At 41.2% G+C, this 22,670-nt stretch overlaps 1 protein-coding gene across 4 annotated transcripts in view; it reads left to right on the top strand.

Moving 5' to 3' along the window:
- Nr3c2 (nuclear receptor subfamily 3 group C member 2) overlaps positions 1-22,670 on the top strand; it is a 348,267-nt gene that overhangs the window by 184,795 nt on the left and 140,802 nt on the right. For all 4 annotated transcript variants that reach the window (XM_029480834.2, XM_029480832.2, XM_029480833.2 and 1 more), the window contains exon 3: positions 1,642-1,781. In XM_029480834.2, the coding sequence (XP_029336694.1) occupies positions 1,642-1,781 (140 nt within the window). The remainder of the gene's footprint in view (positions 1-1,641; positions 1,782-22,670) is intronic.

Below are 22,670 nucleotides of genomic sequence, written 5' to 3'. Positions count from 1 at the left end.
CTGTTGTATTTGAGTAAATGTTTCCCTGACTCCCACATTCCTGCCTGCCCTCCCCAGAAGGGAGGGTTGAGTCCACAATGAAACACCATCTTACCCTGTAGCAACACAAACACTGACAATTTGTGTCCACACTAGCTTTGGGGCAGAAACTAGTATTTTCTATTTATTTCTTCGATACTTTGCAGAGGACTTATTGACAAATATTCAGTAAAAACATACCGTCAATGAAAGAAAATGCGCATCTCTACCTACTCGGTGCATACCTACCTAAGCTGTAACTTAGCTGCTGCTCCTCGTGGGAGTGGAAGGCATTTTGTTTGGAATATACCATCAACTAACCCAATAATGTATAAAATATCTAGAGAAGGTTCCTCTTAAACAGATTACAAGCAAATTATTACTTAAAGCCCCCCCAATTCCTGCTGTAACATGTATATTCAACATGTTATCATTATTCATTTTGCTACTTATTTGAAACAATACCATCAATACCAAAACCAAAAATGCCACACATCTATCAAAAAAAAATCGATCAGCCAAAGTTTAGTTTGGGTTTTATAAATATATTAAATAATTTTCTTTTATTTTTGAGATTATAATTACATTATTACCCTGTCTCTTTCCCCCCTCCAAACCTTCTTACCTCTCCTTGCTTAAATTCATTGTTTCTCTGTTCATTAATTGTTGTTACATACATATATTACATATTATATACATATATTACTAGATGTAACTGGCCCTGTCTGTATAATGGTACTTCCATGCTTGGTGTCAAGGATAATCATTTGGTGTTGGTGAGCTCTTCCCGGAAGAAGAATTGCGCCTGCTCTCAGCCCCCCTAACAATCCTGTGTAGGTTTAAGGCCTGGTGATATTCACCCCCATTCCCTTTGGCATGACTATTGGTGTTGTCCCTGTATAACCTATGTGTAGGCACACATGTTATTAAAATCCTATGGGTATAGAGTCTGAAATACTCTCAAAAATAGGAATGTGTTCACAGATGATTTTTCTCCTCTCACCTCCCAGTATTGAGAATTGATTTGACTGTACACTGTTCTTTTCTTATGTGTTCATATGTGTATGCATGTTCACATACGTGTAGATAAGTGTGTGTGTGTGTGTGTGTGCACATATGTGTGCTCATTCATGTGGAAGACACAAGTTGGTGTCACATGGCTTCCTCTATCACTCTCCATCACGTATATGTGTGTATGCATATGTATATGTACACACACACACACACACATACACACACACATTTTCCTTGGCAGCGTTTCTTGCTGAACCCAAAGCTTACCGTTTTGTACATGCCCAGGTTGCTCTGAACATGCCTTTCTCTGCTGCTGAGTGCTGGGATTGCAGGTAGGCTCTACATTAATGTGAGTTCTGGAGATCTGAACACCAGGCTTCTTGAATGTCCAGCGAGTGCCTTACCAACTGAGCTGCCTCCCCAGCCTATATGCCTACCACTTGGTATCACTTCAGTGGTCGACATGTCTTTACCTTCATTTTCCTGATTCAGCATGTGAACTGAATGAAACTCAAGGGGCCAAGACTGTTGACGATTTGGAATGCACTGACCAGGGCAGGAGATGTGATATTACAGTGACATTATTGAAACCTTGATTTCTTTCCCCAGCTCTACTTTACGAAGTGTTTCTACTGGATCCTCAAGACCTTCCAAGATCTGCTTGGTGTGTGGAGATGAGGCTTCTGGATGTCACTATGGGGTAGTGACCTGCGGCAGCTGCAAAGTCTTCTTCAAAAGAGCCGTGGAAGGTAAATGTTCACGTGGATGTTCCCTCTACGAATTCCTCTTGGAGTGTCCTTTGCTTGCACAGTCCACATTGCATTGCTACTTGAAAATTCTCGCAAAATGTTTTTGATGTAATCTGTCAGTAATGAATAGTCATGATACCTTATCTTAAAAACTACCAGAGATTTTTTTTCCCATGGAACAGCATTTACTGGGAGCCATTGAAGTCATGAGCAGAACCAGTTTGTCTACAACGCTGCAGTTGTCTCTTGCTGCAGTTCAGTTTTCCATGAGATGTGGAAAAAGAATTCCATGTCAGTGTGCATTCAATTTGCATGTTCTAGAATAGCACTTTTTCAGTAGACACACAGACTTCATCTGCTCTCTTCTTCTCAGTATTTCTTCTGCATCTGTGCAAATTAAAACGTTCATATAGGGATGCCGTCTCTGATTTAAATTATGTGCTGTTCAGAATATTTCCTCAGCAGCTATTCAAACTCTAGGTTCCACACCCCCATCCCGCTCCCTTCGCCCTTCCAAGTCCCTCCAAAGGTATTCATGTGAATACTATAAATGAAAAGTTTGGCTGGGTTGAACGAGTATGTGTGGGCTAGCCTTGGCTTCCATCCAGGGAAGCAGGTCCGTCTCAAGTTGAAACGGTTGCTTATTCTTCCCTCTCCCCTCACTGGCAAGCAGATAATTAACTTCAGACTCAGGCCAGATGGTTTTATTAATGTTGAAAACTGTCTGAATATGGAACATTCTCACTCTTAACTGGAAGAGTGATTTTGTCATTGACATTTATGTTTTTACGGAGTTTCGAGTGAAGACCCTGTAACGTTTAATTCTCAGGGAGATGTGTGGAGAGATGAATGGGTGCCTTGGGAACTTGAAGAAGCAGCAGCCGTGGCTCACCTTTTGCCAGAGATGACAGCCATAGTGTTAGCTCCACGGTGTAAGGTTACTTGGCTCCTAGGTTGACTTTACATTATTTGATTGATACTAATTATTTTGCACAGTTCTGTGATGGAACTCGGGGTCTTGTGCATGTAGGCAAGTGTTGTACATCGAGCCACACCCCAACCTGATTTACCGTCTTAATTATCCCATAGTCCGAGAGCACTGCATAGAATTAGTAATAGGCTTTAGTCATTCTTTCTCAGTGTATAGATTCTGATTACAAATGACAGACAATTCTTCTCAAACTGGCTAGAGCCCAAAGGAAATTCATTGGCCCCCATGCTGGAAAGTCCTCACACAGACTTCATTTTGTGGAAGCCATGGTCTTTAGCCAGGCTGTTAGAATTCCCTGGGCTACTTGGTTTTCTTCTGACTATTGCCTGCCTGTTCTCTCATAAGCTAGAGACAGGAGTACCAGGCCTCCATTTAAAGCAGGTGACTTGTCCCTGGTAGATCCTATCAAGATCCCCAAGGAGCTGCCTCGGATTGAACATGGCTCCACTTGACTCTAGTCACAATGTGCATTTTGCTGAGCCAGACAACCTGGGCTCCCAGTCCCAGAGTCAGAAAAGGGACATTTCCCTAAGGAAAGGCTGAGTCTGTTACCAGATGTTGATTTTCAGAAAATGGAAAATAATACATTTTTTTTCACAATCATAAAGGGATCAATCTAGTTTACTTGCCCCAGTCACATGATTGGCTCAGTATAAGATAAATAGGTAAATTGATTTCTGGCATCTTCCTAATTATTCTTGGCACCTTTAACCCTAAGGCCTCCTCTTCCTCTGCTTACTAATTAGTAATTGAAGCAAGTGACATCAAAACAAAGCTTTGTGGAGAAGAGCAGCATTGAGTGCCAGCCATGGAGGCCTCAATTCTGCCAGTGCCATAGAGGTCTTAACTCACGCCTGGGCCAGCTCCATGTGAGAGCCTATACCTGTGTTGTTTTCAGAATCTGCCCTTTTCTGTGGGGAAAAAGAAATTTTTTTAGGGAATCTTGCTTAGTTTGTATTAAGTAGTCTCTGTGAAAATACACAAAGAATTATTTTTGTAACTACAGTATAAATAAATGTGGGAAAGCCCCCAAATACTGGTATCTTGATTTTGTTTGTTAGAAAGTAGATCAATTAGAGATCAATTAGAGAGATGACAAAGTTTGTTAAGTGTCTTTTAAGATTTTTGGTATGGTGAGCTGTGTGTGTGTGTGTGTGTGTGTGTGTGTGTGTGTGTGTGTGTGTATGAGTGTGTGTTAATATCTAGGGAGAGTCATGTATTGCTAGGCAAATGCTGTACCACTGAGTAATACCCAGAGCCCTAAGATTTGCATTAGTAGATTTCATTCCATATTAAATTTGGAATTTGGCTTTTAATATTCTAACAAGTGTGTATTTAAAATACAAATATTCAAAGCCTTCTTTGTGTTTACATTTGTGAATTTTGCATTTGTTTATTGTTTCCCCCTTGCACTCTCTCCACTCCAAGCCCAGATCCTAGCAAACTCTTATAATTTGTTCTTTGCAATTGTCGTGAAAATTCCAGCCTCCCGTTTTGTTCATTCATGCCAACTTGGATATTAAAGGGGTATTTAAAGCATCAAAAAGAACCTACTTGGTGCCCTTAATGTGTGTGACTGTGAGTACACATAATGTAACTTGTAAATATAAATATGCTTCTGATTCTTTGATATCCTTAAGCCCCATTTTAGACTACAGTAGTGGAGAATTTGAGGCAGCAGTAGTAGGTAGAGGAATCAGAGAAGAGGAGAGCCAATTAAAGCTATGCTAAAGGGCCCATCACAATCCCAAGGAATGATTAGGGAACATTTCACCAGAATAAACAGCATGCCACACCACACTCTGAGCTCCATGCCAGCTTATGGAAGCCTCTTTAGATGGTAAATCATCCTAGACTCACAGTTCTCAAGGGACATCTGGGGAAATCTGGGGGTCTTGGGGTCTGGGGAGAGTCCTTGGATGGGATTTTGTGTTGCCAATCTGTGCAGGTCCCTGCCCTGAGCCTCTCTGACGATGCTGATCTGGAGGTACCTTTGGGTGTCACACAGTTAAGACAACATTGATCATCACAAACAAGAATTCTTTAGAGGCAGGACATCCCTCCTCGAGAGCCTAACAAGGCTATAGGTATAACTAGCCACCATATGGATATTTGAATAAACACAGGGATTCCCTTTGTGACATTGATCCATCAAGGTAAAATGGCTGTCCCAAGTCACTAAATTCGAAATGGAACTAGCCCCAGAATTCCAATGTAAAAGTAATAACCCTGCTCTGGGTTTTTAGTCCCTCAATCCTGCTCCACCAGTGAAATGCTGCAACTTCCTCTCGTCCATGTGTTTTCCGTGGGGATTCCTCAATGAGCAGAGCTGATTAAGTTCCACACACTGTTTTAAAACCTAATTTCTCTGCCAATACGCAGTAAATGCATGTAGTGGTAAATTTAGTTAAACCACTTGATATTCCCAACAGGTCACACCTCGAGTTGCACCAGCCCAAAAGCTCTGGATTCACAAATGAAAGGCACACTGGCCAACTACTTTTGCTATGCCATGACTAGCTCAATGGCTAGGCACTTTTAAATCTCCCCGAAGCTAGCATACACTCCCCTCCAGTATTCCTGGCTTAACACCTTCTAAATCTATATTTTTATCTTTGCTGCCCTGTTACATTCTGGGGAGCCCCCCTCCCCCATAGGGCTGCATTCCCTTCCCACCTACATTGCTGGATGGTTTCTCTTCTGCAGCTCTTAAATCTGATCCCTCTGTCTCTGAGTCACTGTGATTCTCCTCTTCTTCCTCTCTCCCTCAGTCCCGTGCTCAAGTAATCTAAAGGTCCTGCCTCTGTCTTCCTGCCGAGCCATTGGCTGTACAGCAATTCTTCATTACCAATCAAAGTCAGCTGGGCTTTTGGGAGCCAAATTAAGACAAAGGATCAGATTAAGACAATTCCTAACAGGTAAACAGTGTGTGGGAGACACATGTTTCATACATCACCATATAGGTACAAGACTATAAAGTGGAGGCGAGTTCATTGTTTAAAAAGGTCAACTAGATTGATATTTTTATAAGCAGATCTGGTAGGATGAAAGGTTACCAACTTAGATAAACTAAGTCAGGTCCCAATCTGTTTCTCTTGAAGGAAGAGACTTAAAAGTCTATTTCTTAAAGCGAAATAGCCTTAAAGATTTCATTTCAGGTTTATGTTTATTTTTTTCAAATATTAATACAACCAAACCTGTAGTGAGAATTTTTGTTTCTTTAAAAGCGCAGAAATATTATGGGAATATGTTTTCACTTTACTCCCAAGTGTGGAATATTGAATTGTTTCAGATTGTTCACAGTAGCTGACTATGATTTGCATTTTGTTCTAGCAGAGGTGTGATTTTTTCTAACTGTAGATGATTTCTGCAAGTGTGTGACATTTGGAATTCTGGGGACTCTTCAGAGGGTGCATAAATGCTAGGGTCCTTAGAGGCCAGGTTGCTGGTGGTGGGTTTTTGGTTGGTTGCAGTTGTTTTGAGTTTGTTAACCTCATACTCAAAGAAGAATCAACAAGAAGAAATTGGATATCCTGATGGCTAAGATCAAACTTTCCCCAAGGAATAAGCCCCTAGCCAGCAGGAAGTAGTCTAACAATAATGTTGCCCCCTTTCCCCTCCATCCTTTTTGCTCTCCAGAGTGTTAGGGAGTTGAAAGGGTAGACTAAGGGTGGAAGAAAAAGACTCCACAAAGTAGCCAAACCTATGAAGCTGTGCCGCTTTCCTTTCATGTATATATCTTTAGATTTATTGGCTCATTATCCTATAGGGAAAGTACTTTTAAGGAAATATTATAGGTGATAAATGACTAATTTTCTGACTATGATTTAGCTTAGCTTCTTTCAGATTAATGAGAGAACTGCATGAGTCCAGAAAAAATGTGTTTCATGCAATATGTTAGGTTATCTCTGTGCTTTGTGTGCACTCTCAAGAGATGAGGGCAAGCCAGAATGGAATGGAGCAAGTGTGTGTTCTGTTTGGAGGATAGCGTCAACCACTGTGCCACAAAATAGAGACTCTCCAACTGAGGAGACATAAGCCAGTCCAGAAGGCATTAAGTAATTCACATATATTCCCTGGCAGCTGGCAATATAAAATTAAGGCAATGATAAATTAAGGAAATAATTTAAAATCCACCATATGTCTTCATTTAGTAATATAAGATCAGCACCTAGTGTTCCCATCATTGTGTAAGGCTAATGGGTATCCATGTCCATTATCATCTAGTGGTCACCAGGACTGGCTGTAAGCTTTCCCATCAAACAGTTGAAAGATTGAGTTGACTATAGTCTTTGTTTGTTTTATCTGGAAGTAAGGATCATGGAAGCTTGTTCTATTTACTGTAGTATTATTATGAACGCCTATATCTCCTAGTGTTACTGTGATCAAATACATGACAATGGGGAGCTGAAGTGGGTGGGGGTTCATGTAGCTTACAGTTTGAGCAGATATAGCACATCATGTCTACAAAGCCATAACTCAAGAGCTGAGATTTCTGGTCACACTGCATTCAGTAAGCAGAGAGGGGACAAAAAATGAGATTGGGGTAATATATCTCAAAGCACACCCCAAAGTGACCCGCTTCCTCCAGCTGAGCCCCACCCTGTTCTGGGGAACTAGCATTCATACTGGGGCCTATGGGGGACATTTCACATTCTAACCACAGCTTCTCACTTTAATGTTAATGGCAAATGTTGGTTGCTATGGAAACACACTATAGCCATGACATTTAGGCTACCTAGGAGGTGAGGGAAGGCTTCTCAAATAATTGACCCCAAACTGGCTATAGAAAGATTATGCTATAATCTTTGACAATGCTGAGTGGAGCTCAGGCACAGTGCAAAGGGCATCAGAAACAATTTTCTGTTGCCACTGTGTAAAGTTCAAGGTGTGAAGTTATGAAAATGAGTATAAAGACACAGATTGGGTACCAGTCGAGGACTGCAAAGAGGTGCCTGAATTCACCCTTAAGAAAAATTGAAGCTCTGGGTGTTTTATTCTCAGTGTCTCACTTAGGGCCTGGCTGTAATGAGGTACACTTACTAACATGGTGACTGGAGGCTACTTTCATAATTTAGACAAGAGATGACCTAGAATAGGATTAGGGATGACAGGAGGGACAGACAACAACAGCATCTTAGACTATCATTAGCAGCTCTGACTGGAGAGGAAAAACCAAACTCTATAGTGATTTCCCGAGATTCCATTCCTGATGGCCTTTCTGAGGCAGGATACTGAGTGGGTGTCTCTTGAGGATAAGAGAGGAAAGGTCGTTTGTTCAGCAAGCATTGATCTATTCCCTCCCAACCCCAGGTATTGTATTCTGCATTTTTAGGACATATTTGGAAAACTGTCAAGGAAATATAAGAAAATAGACAATGGGCCCTATCTTAAGGGAACTTACAGTATTGTGGGGGTGGGTAAGAGAAACATGACATTAGATGCTTCTATAATACATGGAAAGGCTGAGAGATGGCTGTGTAACCACAAAAGAATAGCACAAAGGGACTAGAATGAGACTTGATTTAGGATGAGTTTGCAATGTGTGTAGAATCACTCAGGAATGTCTAACAGGAAATGGGGGCATGTCTCTGGGGCTTGGGAAGAAACCAAGCTTGAGAGTGAAGGTGCTCGAATCATCTTCCATGACAGCAGATGCAATTACCCAGAGACGAGAGACAGGGGCACTTACAGAAACAGAGGATAGAGGGAGACAGGGGCACCTAGAGAAACAGAGGATAGAGCTTCTGAGGACAGGACATGCGTACATGTAAATGATTTGTCTCTCACCCTCCTTCATGATGTGTGCAGAAAAGGCTGGATGTCTGACCGAGTGGGGCCTTCTCCAGCTTCAGGCATTATTGAGTCTGTGCACTTTCAGTCCGGGCCTTGTTTTCTCTTTATCCATGATCTCTGATTCTTGCTGGCCTTTACTCAGCCCAGAGTCCCAAACAAGCGTGACTTGAGAAGGATTTGTTAACACTGCATAAGCAACACCCAACAGGTGTTGATATGATAACTATCTGATAGCTAGTATATGTGTTCTTCATGTATGTCTGCAGACCATTTATTTCCTGGAATGGAAAATACCTTGCAACAATGTATTAAAAAAATGATTTGACATCTAGATGCAGGAGCCAAAAAAAAAAAAAACAAAAATTGCATTATCTGATGAAAGTCCCTTATAGCTTAAATTTTTTAAATCAAGGTGCACTTCATGAAGCAAGTTCGAGAAATATCAATCAAGAGAACAGAAAGTAATTTTACAAGTTACTGTTTATGTTAATATGTTCACTTATAACTCGTGTTCTCCCCCAAAACACTGAATAGCTCTCAGATTTCCATGAGTTAAATGAAATTTAAAACAAGTGAAAGAAAAAACAGGAAAGAGTGGAATTGGTGTGATAAAGACAAGTACAGAGCCCGGGATGGAGGTGTTGGAGAGATGTGCCCAAGGCATTTAAGGCAGAAGTGGCCCTTAGACTTTGCTTAGAGCCTTCCCATGAACAACAGTGATGCCTGGTCACATGACCTGCCATGGTGTTCACATGAACAATGGAAAGACAGAGTCACCTAACCTGCCATGGTTTTAGATTCTAGTTGAAGAAATTGATGAGAACATTTTCATGAGAAACTTTGGCTCATATGTGCCTACTTTTTCCATCTGTGTGGTAACCTGGAATTTTAACGACAGTATTTCCATTGCTAGTGATTGAATGTTTGATTGATATGTGAGGGCTTTTTTTTTTTTTTTTTTTTTTTTTGGTTGGTTGGCTGGTTATATTTGGCAGGGGCAGGGGAGAGAAACACCACAAGGGATCAAATCCAGGTCCTCACACAAGCAAGCAACTCTATAACTTAAGTTATACCCTCAACTCCCAGTCTTCTTGAATCAATAAAGTTCAAGAATCATGAATCATGAGTTGAATCATGAGTTCAAGAAGGGAATGTCTTTGGATCTGAACTCTCAAAGCAATGTGACAGGGAAGACATCATCTAATTTTGAATAATTCCTGATGCTCTTAGCCTTCAATTCTTATAAATACTAAATATTTACTGAATGATTATTTCATGCTCATGATGACAAGAAGTTTATTATATTTTATCATTTTAATTCTATGATAATCACCATGCAATGAGCAGAACTGGCTATCCTTGTGTTCAAAAGCAGTCCACTGAGGCACATATAGCCTTAACTACTTATCAGAGGTTACCCAAGTAGAAATAAGGAAGGGCCAAAGCTGGGCTCTGAACCCCAGATAGCCCAGGTAACCTGACACATCTTGAAGTACCTCTGCAACATCTTGATATTAATCTGAAGTCTTCTTTGAAATTTTTATGTTTCTATCTTTCATTTCCTATGTGTGCTAGAAATTATATGTAGCCTGTGAGAAGGTATAAGGAAGCACTGGGAGAAGGTCTTCAAGTGAGATTCACTCTTTAGCTGCTAGATGTCTGCTTCATGCATACTAGCTCACAGCCACACCTCAGTCAAGAGCCTAGCCTCCTCTCTTGACATGCACTCAAGGTATAATTAGCATCATGCAGTCTGCATAATTTAATAATCTTGAAAATAATTAAGTCCTGAAAAATGAAAATTGCTGAATTTCCTGAAAGCCAATGCCAGACAGAAGCCTGGAAGGATGGGGAGGCGGGGGTTGATGAGTGAGTGAAATTGGAGGGGAGAAGGTGGAATGGAAGCCTGTAAACACCTCCCAGGACACCCACGAAAGCTCCTCCAGTTCCATGAAAGCCTGCTTGACTAAAGTAGGCCCATACCCAAGAGGTAGAGGAGCAGATTAAAGAAAGGCCTGTTGGGAATAGACTGGTACTTCTTGTATTCATATGCGAAATTTTGTACCCCAAGATCTGGTTGCCCCAAGAGCAGTTTCCCACATGCACCAGCCTTTGTAGTACACACATTACTGCCCAATTTAAAACTGACAAAAGCCAATTATTACTGGGGAGAATAGAGAGAAGTGGAGTTTGAGTCACCGGGCTGGGGGTCAACATCATCATGTGTCCCAATGAAATGCCTCCCCAGGACACCAGACTTCTGGAGCAAAGTAACCCAGAAAGATTCAAACAGCAAGAATTTGGGGAAGTAGCCAGCCTAGGGTTAGAGATTAGGGGTAATCCCCCAGTACTTGCACAGAGCCTAATAAATAAATTACAACTGAGCCTCATTCATCTGGAGCTACATGGGGGTAAGCATAATCCATATTATTTTCCAAAGACCCTAAGACTCAAGCCTGAATATTGGAATGAGAAATCTCTACCTTTCTCTTAAATACAGCAACTTGGTACAGAGGTACTTACAGTAGGGGAAAATCCAACATGATGGCTTTGCTGGGTTTTCTTCCTGTGTAAGTGAGTTCTACTGGAGGATGTTGCCTAGAAGAGGAGGAGACAATGGGAAAGGGATCGTGTATAATGTGAAGTAAAAAGTACCTTCCTGTAGATGGAATTGGCCCAGCTGAGTGGGCAGCCTAACTCAGGCATAAGATGGAAGAACTGGCAGGAGTTAGTACTGGGTAGTCCTAGAGAATGACAGAGATTTGGAGAGACTAGCAGTTAAGCATCAGGCAGAGGAGTAGAGTTTAGAACTATTGGGATTATTGAAAAGGCATTGTCCAAAAAGGATGAAGCTGTCCAGAAAGAGAAAAGCAAAGAGATGGAGCTGTAGAAGAAGGAAAAGGAGAAGGAAGAGAAGGAGGAGGAGAAGGGGGAGGAGAAATCTTTTCTTGCTGATTTTTCTTGAGCATTTAAAAATAAACAGCATGGCTTGTTATTAGGTAGTTGGCAATCAATGCGCTTGAATAACAGAAAATCAGTAGCCACCATGGCTGCCCAGAAGAGAGGATAGAAAGTTATGTGGAAAATACAAAAATCTCTTAAAGATATTGGGACCTCAGCATGAAAGAGGCAGGCCAGCTAGGATAGCGATGCTGGGGGTGCGGGCTGCTGCTGCTCTTATTCCTACTATCACCACTCCTAAATGGTAACTTTAGTATACCCAAGGGGGCTACAATATGATGCTGTTTATGATTGGAAAGGGGGAAATTGTAGAAAATAAGAAAAAATATTGACCATTCAAGTTCCCCAAATTTTTACTCTCAAAAAAATACACAGATTACATGTATACTAAATATTTCTTTTATATTACTCCTTGTTTCATCCAGTGACCTTCCTGACTCCTTTGCCAGGAAAGAGGGGGCTGCTCTAGAAAGAAACAGTCACTGGAAAAACATTTTCTAATAATTTGAGGCAAGAACAAAAGAAGACTTCAAATCCACTTACAGTTATCATGAAAATAGCCATAGATGTGTCTATAACCCTCTTTCCCCTTTTCTTCCTAAGTTTTCATTACCATAGAACAAATACACATCACAAGCCAGAGCAGACCAACACAGAGCAGTGAAGCTCAGCTGCCACTGAGTTCTGTGTGTCCCAGAACGGTCTTGTGTGGAGCCCTTTAATAAATGGAATTTATGGAATATGACACTATGCTACAAAAACCTCGCCTTTGAGAACATGTCATGTTATTAATGACAGCAAACTCGAATGTCTCAGATCACAAAGAACATTCACTCAGCAAAAGACAGGTCTAAGAGCCCATCTCAGACCTCTAAAAAGTCTTGAATGTGTTCAGTGTTTAACTTCCTAAAGCACTGACATTTCACAATGCAAGACATTTCTAATGCAGATGTTTTGTTTACTTTCCTAACAGTAAAATCAGAAAATACTGCAAGGTAACGAAGAGAATATAATCAGAGAATAGTATACTAACATGTCAAAAACACTCAACAGAGTGGATGTAGATTGAAACTTTGAGAAGTTTGTTATAAACTCATAATTTTACTTATTTGTTTCAATAGATCCAAAACTAGAGTTTGTAGAAAGGGTGGGGACACTAACGTATCTTCCTTCCTCTTGTGTTTCCTTTTACTTTGGTTTTATATGGGGGCCGATGTGTCAGAGCCTCACTAAGTAGCCTCTGCTTCCAAGTGGTAGGAAGACAGGCATGTACCTCCCCTTGTCTCTCCTCTCAATGCCTCCCTTTGCAGGAAGAACCAGGACTTGAGTTTACAGATGCAAGCGCTTATAGCAACCACTTACAAATACTGTAGTGAAAAGTATTTAGATTTCACTCAGCCATTTGAATCCTTGCTATGATCCACCTCCCGCCCACCCCACCCCCACGCTGCAGTATAATAAAGGCGTCAACAGAATAGATTCCAGCAGTGTTTTTATGGAGAGGTGCACAGAACAGCACTCCCCACTCGGAGGCTAAGCAAATAATGACCGTCTGCTTCCTCTTCTATAAACAAAAGGAAATAAATCTTAAAAGCATCTGCCCTGCCTGTGTCAGACTGAGGAAGATAAAAAAACAATTGGGTACACATATGTTTAAGTTACTTGAGAAACAATAAAAGATCATTTTATAAACCTTCCTATTAAAAAATCATTTCCCATTCTTCAGAGCTTGATCAGTATGCACCAGTCATCAATAAAGTAGAAAATATTTATACAATAGGTAATTGAGGTACATGTTAAATATTTGTCTTGAACGAGTAAAAAATTAAGAAAAGAAAGCAAAGACAATTTTCTGTTCTTTCTAGATCATAATTCTAATTTCATTTTTATCTTTCATTAACTGTGCCAAGATTTATAAAATACACTGAATTCTACCATTCCACTCTGACAACTTAGTTGGCAAGTCAGTACAGAATCAGTCTTGGTTGAGTGTTTTGTTTCATGTGTTTCTCTCTCTCTGTGTGTGTGTGTGTGTGTGTGTGGATATACATGTGCTGTGACACAGGCCCAACCAGAGAACAAGCTTGGGTGTCCGCCTTCATTCCTCAGCTTGTCTCCCCAACCAGCACTGAGATGGCAGCCGGTGCTACTGCACGTGGTGTTTGCTTGGGTTCTAGGGATTTGAAGTAAAGTCCTCACCATGCACACCAAGTGCTTTACCCATTGTGCCATCTCTCCCAAGCGCAGAATATTTTTCTAATGTGGCCCTAACATAGCATTTCTCCAGTTAAAGAGACTTCACAATTTGATACTGATGTTCCTGTGTGAGCTGAAAATGAGTAGGGTTGGGAGGTAGTAATAGTGTGTCATCGAAATCCTAAATAAAAATCTCAACAAAAACAATCCTAAGGGAAAAAAACTTGAAATATTTATAGAAATGTCACTACTAAATAATAGACTAGAAAATCCTTCTAATAACCTTCTCTTTCTGTTTTTTTTTAATTAAATGTTCTTGTGACACATCTGATTAGGATTTATTTAAAGAGTTTCATTTATGTAATTAACAATTAATGATACTTAAAATTCAATATATTTATGTTGCACCTTGGAAGTATTGAGATAACTGACCTCTTTCTAATTTCACCATAATCTGAGAGAATTGAGCTGTAGTCAGAACTAAGGTAGCTCAGAACTCACTCAGATATAAGAAAGACAGGGTCAGAACGCAGGTAATCAAGGCAGCACTGGATGCTGAGAAGACAGAGAAAGGCAGAGAAGCCACAGGGCTGGAGCTGCGTGAGACACAGCAGTTACTGGTGATGGAAGCCGTGGACCACGCTGCCTATGGTGTAGAGAACCGGGGTGTAGTCAGTCCTTCATCCAGCCCTTCTGACTTGGCCCCATGTGCGCTCTGTACTTTGTTCCTATTGGTTAAAAGGCAGGAAGACCTCATATAAGCACGTGACTGCCTTCTCAGCAATCCGCATACTTTTTAATTGGCATACTTTTATTTAATTACTGCATAATTTGTTTTTTGAGACAGGGTTACCCTATGCAGCCCTGGCTGTCCTAGAACTCTTGTCTGTAGGGGAGACTGGCCTCAGACGCAGAGCCTGTCTTTGCCTACTGAGCACTGAGATTAAAGGCGGGCACCACCACAGCCAGCAATGGTCAGCTATATTTTGATAAATATTTATGAAATGGTAGGACTACTGCAGAAACCAAATGGAACCCTTAAATATTTATTTTCTCTTTAAAATAGTTCTTTTACTTTTTTTACAATAAAATTTCTCACTACGGAGCTCAGTTCAACAAACAGAACACTCGTGCATTCAGACACTGATTTACTCTGTTTTTCCTTGGGCTGACTTGTAATTCATGGTAGTGACCCACAAGGAAGAGATGCAAATCTAGAAAGTCATTTTAGTAGGAAAAATTAACCTCTGTTGAACTTTGAACACATAAAACAATTCAGAGAATTACTGCATTTTAAAAATTATTTGGCGAAAAGGAAGTCAGCTGGGACAGCTCTAGTAAAAAGGCATACATAAAAAGGACCACAGATAAATGTTTCTTCACATGTTTCTTTTGTATTATCTAATATGTTTAAAATGAGACTTTAAGAAGGAAGAATAATAACAAAGAATGTTGGTCAACATTAACACAATGCCTGATTTTAAAAGAAGTTCAAGGGGCTAAAGAGATGGTCCAGCAGTTATGAGCACTGTCTGTTCTTCTAGAGGTCTTGAGTTCAACTCCCAACAACCACATAGAAGCTCACAACCATCTATGCTGGGATTTGAAGCCCTTTTCTGGCATGCAGGTGTACATACAGATAGAGCACTCATTTACATAAAATAAATAAATAAATCTTTAAAAGAGGTTCAATTAAGAAATACCATTTAAGGGGCTCGTGAGATGGCTCAATGGGTAAGAGCACCCGACTGCTCTTCTTAAGGTCCTGAGTTCAAATCCCAGCAACCACATGATGTGGCTCACAACCACCCATAATGAGATCTGATGCCCTCTTCTGGTGCGTCTGAAGACAGCTACAGTGTACTTATATATAATAATAAATAAATCTTAAAAAAAAAAGAAATACCATTTAAAACTGGCCTGGTTAATCCTTCAAACAATCTTCCCTTTAAATTTCTTTAACTTAAATAGACTTTTAACATATCTGACTACAGTTTCTTTGCATATCTTTGCTGGGGTGGGGGAGTGACCTCAGATACCATGGGTGCCTAAGTTCACTAAACACATGCATTTAATCCTTGACTCTTAAATTATTTTTTTAAAAAACATACTTGTTTATTTGTGTGGGTGAATGCCCATGAGTGCATGTGTGCCTAGGTTCTTGCCTTCATCCTTGTTCATGCAGCGCCTTTCTTGTATCTGCCAGCACATTGAGTACTCCAGACTAGCTGGCCCATGAGCTTCAGAGTGATTCTCCTGCCTCTGCCTGGCATCTCACTGTGGAGTACTGGGATTAGAGATGCATAACCCTGAATCTGGCTTATGTGGGTTTGGGAGCTAGAGAATCCAACCTGAGACATCCTGTTTACACAGCTAGAACATTTACTGTCTGAGCCACCTCTCCAACACCTCTTAAATAACTTAGGGGTTATTAAACTACATTTAAGATTTTAAACTAAAGCATTAGTAATCATTTTTAGGCATAGTAAGCTCATGCGTAGTCATTCCACCAGTAATCACATTTAGGACCCTGTTCTTCCGAGTATTTATGTGATCTGGACTTTTCTGTTTCCTTGAGAAGAATGGAAATGTCCTTATGCAGAGGGGAAGACCTGCTGCAGTTGGCAGAGCACTGTCCCCTAAGGGACACATCGCAACACTGGTGTAGGCTCACAGGAAGCTTCTTCTAGCTTTCATATCATCTGAGGAGGAGTCATCAACTATATTCTTTCAATAATATATTACACATAGTCACCTGTCACTGAGTGAATAGCTACTTCAAAAATCTAAGGAAAGGAGGCCTGTGCAATAACTTGCCCTGTGTTACTCAAACTATAGAGTGAATATTCTCTAATATGCATACGATACTCTTAAGATCACATAATAAAATAATCCTCTCAGATGTAAAATAGACAATTGGCTTTCTCTTACCCAATTTCCTTTTAAAACACTATTTCTAGACTCAGTCTGTTAAAGCTTAGTGTTTGACAACTGCGTTTACTTTACTTTAATTGTAACTGAGACTAATGATAATATCTCATCTTCCTTTTAAACTTACCCCACTGTAGTCAGATTCATAACCTCAGCAAGCCATGCTGGAATCCTGGTGCCATTGTTCATGGTATTTGTCATAGTTAATAATTATTAAATACAACCACGAGCCAAGCTTGAAGTGGACATTGTGCCCCTCCCCCCACCCCCTGGGCACTTTGAGTAAAGGTTAGGCAGTATTGTAATGTTTTATTAACTAGAAATTTCATATGTGCATACAATGCATTTTGAGGAAATCAACCCCCCATCACATCCTATCCCCTCCAGTAACTTAGTTTTTAAGGAGGAAGTTAACTAGAATAATAACCATTTCTCTCCATGTCTATGGTGAAGGATATGTATGAGCAGCTCTTTTTGCATATATTTCTTTCTTACTTTATATCACTATGTAATACATGGCTGACTCAGGTATCACATACATGAGTGCATACATTACATCCTGGGCGTAGTACCAAACATCTTCTTGATTCTAACTGTAAAAGTAATACCTGGTTCTCATGGTGTTTGAGAGCCCGGAGATCATACATCTTAAGTACCTGACCTGTAGAGACACCAAGTAAATAATCAGTTGTCAGTGCTGCCACTCTCTGTCAGGACGGACCTAGTGCATGCTATACCTTTCTACGTGGTTATGCAATGGGATGATCTATAAATGTGTTATGGAACAATAGTTTTGTATGTCAGAGTCTAACTCCACCCAGCCCTGCCCCGTAAACACTAAATATAAAAGGTATATTTGAAACCTGCAAGGGGTAGATCTGATCCCTGGTGAGAAGAAAGAATGAAGGAGAATTGTAGACCTAGAGCCAGCAGCTTTTCCAATTGTTCAAATAGCTCTCTTTTATTATCAAATACAGTGATGGATGACATTAAAAGCTCTAATACTATTTTGTAGATGAGATTCACCACATGATATTAGGTGTGGGCACAGTTCAAAAGTCCTACCCTATTATTTTTCTAAAAGGAGTAATTCAAATTCTAACTTGAAACAAAATTTTACCAAAATTCTGCTAATGAGGGCCTTAAATGGAACTAACTTTAATTTTTATTTTCTTTTCAAGAGAAGAAAATGCAGTCATTGATTTTGAAAATGAGGCAGGGCTAAGGAGATGGCTCAATCAGTGGAAGATTTGTAATTCAGGCATAAGGATCAGAATTAATCCCCATGTTAAAGAGCTGATTCAGGTTGGTGGCACTCACTCGTAAAACCAATACTGAGTGTAGGGAAGAAACAAGATGACCCCTGGGTCTTGCTGGCCAAAAAGTCTCTCCAAATCAGTGAGTTCCACATACAATGAGAGACCCCGACTCAAAGATAAGCATGAGATCAAGAACACCTGGTGATGACCTCAAATACTAAAGTCACATACACAAGAGTACATAAACACACATGCATTTAGTGCAGCTTAGCTTGACTGTTCATTTAATGGAAGCTAGAATCACCTCGGAAGAGAGTTGGACTGAGAATTAACTAGATTATGTTGGCCTGAGAGTGTATCTATGAAAGATTGTCTTCACTGTTAATTAATGAGGGAAGACATGCCCAGTGTGGACAGTACTGTTGCATGGGTTGAGTCCTAGGCTCCACAAGAACAGAGGAAGCTAACAAATAAGCAGGCAAGAGTGTGTTGATTCTCTCTTGGCTCTTGACTGTGGATACCAAGCAACTAACTGCTAATGTTCCTGCTTTGGCTTCCCTGAGATGGTGGACTGAAGTTGGAACTGTAAGCTGAGCAAACCCTTTGTTGGTATGTTTGTCACAGCAACAGAAAGGAGACTGAAGTGTATAGAGTTCTGGCTCTTCCAACAGTTCTGATGACCTGACATAGTAATATTACCGCTCCCAGACCAAGTGTTCAGTAGCTAGACTCCCCTGGCAGACTTCTGCCCTTGGGGCATCCACACCCTGATGCACACAGGATGGGGAAGGGTAAATTGAAGTCTGGAAAGGTGGGTCAGCAGGATCCCAGTCCTTCAGTGAATGGGCGGCATGGGGGATAGGGGAGGTGTGGGGGTGTCAGGGGTGTGGGACAAGGGAGGTGGGGGTTAGGAGGTTCGGAGGTGGAGGAGGTAAAGGGGACGGGGTGATCTCCTCTGAAGATTTCAGTGCTTAGAAAACATCTCCTACACATACACTTTATTTGGGGGTAAATCAAGGGCTGTATACATGAACCCTGGAGCATTTGAAGGGGCTCTACTTAGGGTGAACTTTCATTGGCTGAGGTTTCAAGTACCTCATTTGCATGGAGAAGCATTCCAGAAAATCGAACCGGTAACTTTGTGGAGGATTATGTGATCAGACAGAGAAGGGGAAGCCCTGCTAAGAAAAGGGAGTCCTCACCAGGCAATCATGACACACGCCTTTATTCCCAGCACTCGGGAGGCAGAGGCAGGCGGGTTTTTGAGTTCGAGGCCAGCCTGGTCTACAGAGTGAGTTCCAGGACAGCCAGGGCTACACAGAGAAACCCTGTCTCAAAGAAAAGAAAAAGAAGAAAGGGAAAAAAAGAAAAGGGAGTCCTCATTTTGCACCCCGCTCAGGAAAGCTGTCCAGACAGGGTAGACTATGACCTTAGTAGGAAGGTGCAAGAGAGGCCTGTCCAGCACAGGTGTGAGCTCTGGAGCTCGTGCTCGGGAAGAAGCATGCTGTGACCAGTTACATCCGGTTCTCTCCATGCAGTCATGTCACTGGACTCTGTACATGTAGCTGTACCACCCCCACACACAGGCAAATGACTCAGGTGAGGCCTCACAGCTGACAGTGACATAGCTGAGGCTCAGCCTGAAGAGGACTTGAAAAATCACAAAAGTTTAAAAGCTGACAAAGTGACACAAACTTGAGCATGTTTAAGAACAGTGGAAAGAGACAGTGCCCCTTGGTTACAGATTTTAAATTGCCACCAATCTACCTTGGGCAAACACATTTTAAAGATTCTTTTTTTTTAAAGTATGTATCTCCATGTGTGAGAGACAGAAAGCAGGATGTGGGGAGAGAGAGAGGGAAGGGAGAGGGAGACAGAGAGGCAGAGAAACTGCACGTGGATGCAGGTGTTTGTGGAGGTCGGAAGAGGTTGTAGGATCCCAAGGAGTTGGACTCAGAGCTGTTGTGAGTTGTGGGGCCTAGGTAATGGAAACTGAACTTTATTCCTCTATAAGAGAAGTGAGCTTTTAAGCACGAGCGATATCTCCTGCCCACAGTCACATTCAAAGGGGAAGAACAAAGCTCCTGGTGACTTTTTTTAGAAAAATAAACAGAACTGGAACATAGCCCTGCCACCATTGCTCACCCTTCAGAAGGCAGGATGCAAATTAATCCAAAGGGACAGTGTTGACTGAGGATGGTTACAGACCAGCTTTCAACCCAAAGCAGCCCAACAGAGCCCCACGTGAGAACTCAGGCACCATCTTTTAAGATGTCTTGATTTGTTGCAAGTTAATGTCCATATCACTTGTACAGGGGCTCACTCTATTGGTCCATGTTAATCAGAATTTACCACAGTAAACCCTTTCTCTTATGTCACAACTGTTCCTCAAACAACCTGCCAGTGGCTCTGTGCCCAGTGACACCTGTGCACAGCCTAAGCACAGGGAACTGCTCTCTGCTCAGTCCTTGTTGTAGTAAGGCGCTTCTGAAGTCATTCTGCCCCAGTAGAAGCCAACGGATGAGCTGCTTTTGGTGAGTTCCAAAGACTCTCTGCTGACGTAAGAAACTGAAGTAGCTTCAAAGTTCCTTCATCTGACTGGGTTATTTCATGCTTTTTTTTTTTTTCAGCCCTTAGCAGGAGCTAATTTGTGTGTCCCACTTAAAGCCCATTCTGTAAAAATCCATACTGATCAAAATGAATTTGTATAAATAAACTGCATACGGTGTATGTCATTCCTCAGTGTTTATGGAAGTCCTGAAAGCACTCTGAAACATCCAAAGTCTGAAATCAGATAGAACCCAGAAAGCAAATTACCTTGGTGCTGAAAATCCATCCAGAAATAATCTTCTAGACAGTTGACTACAGTTTGGAATTAACAAAAAAACCTCTGTCTAGGCAGGTAGGGGAGCTTGCCTTCAATGTGGAGAAATGAAGGAGAAAATCAACTTCTGCCAGTTGACCTCTGCACACATCCATTATGGCCTATACACACCTATCCTATACACACACAATAGTAGATTAATAAAGTTTCAAAAATGTAAACCCATTTTTACTTGCTTTTTTAATAACAGTTAAGGAGATAATATTTATTACCATGAAACCACCTTCTTCAAAATTGAACAAATACCATCATATTTTATTTAAATGGAAAATAAGCTCAAGTAGTTTGAAAATATCCCACTTGAACCAGTTAATGGCTCAGGTTTCTTTGGGATCGTGTTGGTCACTCTTGCTCTACATCTCCAGTCTCACGGAGAACACGGAACATTTTTGACTTTAGTAAAAGGGTTGGAAGACTCAGTTGTGTGAAGCTTCATGACTTAACGTTGCTCTCTTGCATCCTGCAGTCTTTCAATCCTGACAACTCCTTGCCTTTACTCCACAGTAGAGGTATGTGCTTCCCTGCCTACAGGAGGGACGCTGAACCTGCACCAGCCAAGCAGCTTTTAAATAACAAGCTTCCACGGTGCTCATACAAGGAAATGCTTTTGATAAAACATAGCCAAAAATGGGTCAAGGAGACAGAAATACCCATCCTTTAGGTAAAATCCATGATACCTAGATTCTGCTATTGTGTTTTCCTTGTTGATAAACTTTAAGGCCCATGGAAACAAAAATCACACACACACACACACACATACACACACACACAAGCAGAGTAGACCTTTCCCCCAGAAAACTGACAGCCTAGTAGACAAAGACCTTCACAGAGGCTGTGTGTATTTGTGTGTGTGTGTGTGTGTGTGTGTGTGTGTGTGTGTGTGTGTGTGTGTATGTGTGTGTGTGTATGTGTGTGTGTGTGTGTGTATGTGTGTGTGGTGTTTACACTCATACCACTCTTTTATATTTAGTATACTTTATGAGTTTCATACTAAGATTTCTGAGTGAGTGAGAGTTTCACATCTCCCAGCAATGAGACCCACCCCTAATCTAGCTATTTCCTCCTAAGAAGCATATGTGTTCTGGCTATTTGAGGGTGTGTTTGGTAGGACATTCAATCCCCACCCTGTGTGAATCACACAGGATGGCAGACGATAGTTAGAGATGACTTCAGGATCCTTGAAATGCACCTAATCTTGAGATGCAACTTAATCATGAAGTGCACACTGTATGTTAGAGTTTTGTATGAATAGATGGAAAATATCCTTGACTTTAGTAAAAGGGTTGGAAGATTCTGTTGTGTGAAGACTCATGACTTAACTTTGCTCTCTTGCATCGTGCGATTCCACTCCCTGCTTCCTCTGTGACATGGCTGCCAGGACATTTATACTGTTTGCCTCACAGCTTACGCATGCTGTGCCTTCCCGCCAAACCAGGCCCCTCCACACAATCCTGGAGCGAGGGGACAGCCACAGGCCTGTGTGTGGCAGAAGCTCTGCAGCACCAAAAGTTTGATTATGGAGTGAGAAAAATAGATTTGTCCATAAAAACTTTGAAAGCACTCCATTCTTTGAAACAGTGGAAATCTCTCACAGCACATTCACACATGATATTTTTTCCATCTTACCAATATACCAAAAAAAAAAAAAAACCAACAACATCAACAAAACAAAACAAACATGAAAACTTTCAAGAGGGCTGGATAGATAGTTCAATGGTTAGGACCACTGGAAGCTTTTCCAGAGGACCCAGGTTGGATTCCTAGCACCCTGTGTCCATGGCTCCTGCCTGAGCTAGCCTCATCAGTGATGTTAACAAGCTCTGTCACATCTGTACTTCTTCCCACTGCATGGAGAGAAGCAGAGACTCTGA

Source organism: Mus caroli, unplaced genomic scaffold (genome assembly GCF_978045245.1).
Source record: "Mus caroli unplaced genomic scaffold, Mus_caroli_1 scaffold_10, whole genome shotgun sequence".
Taxonomy (NCBI): domain Eukaryota; kingdom Metazoa; phylum Chordata; class Mammalia; order Rodentia; family Muridae; genus Mus; species Mus caroli.
This window is presented reverse-complemented; position numbering and strand designations above follow the sequence as displayed.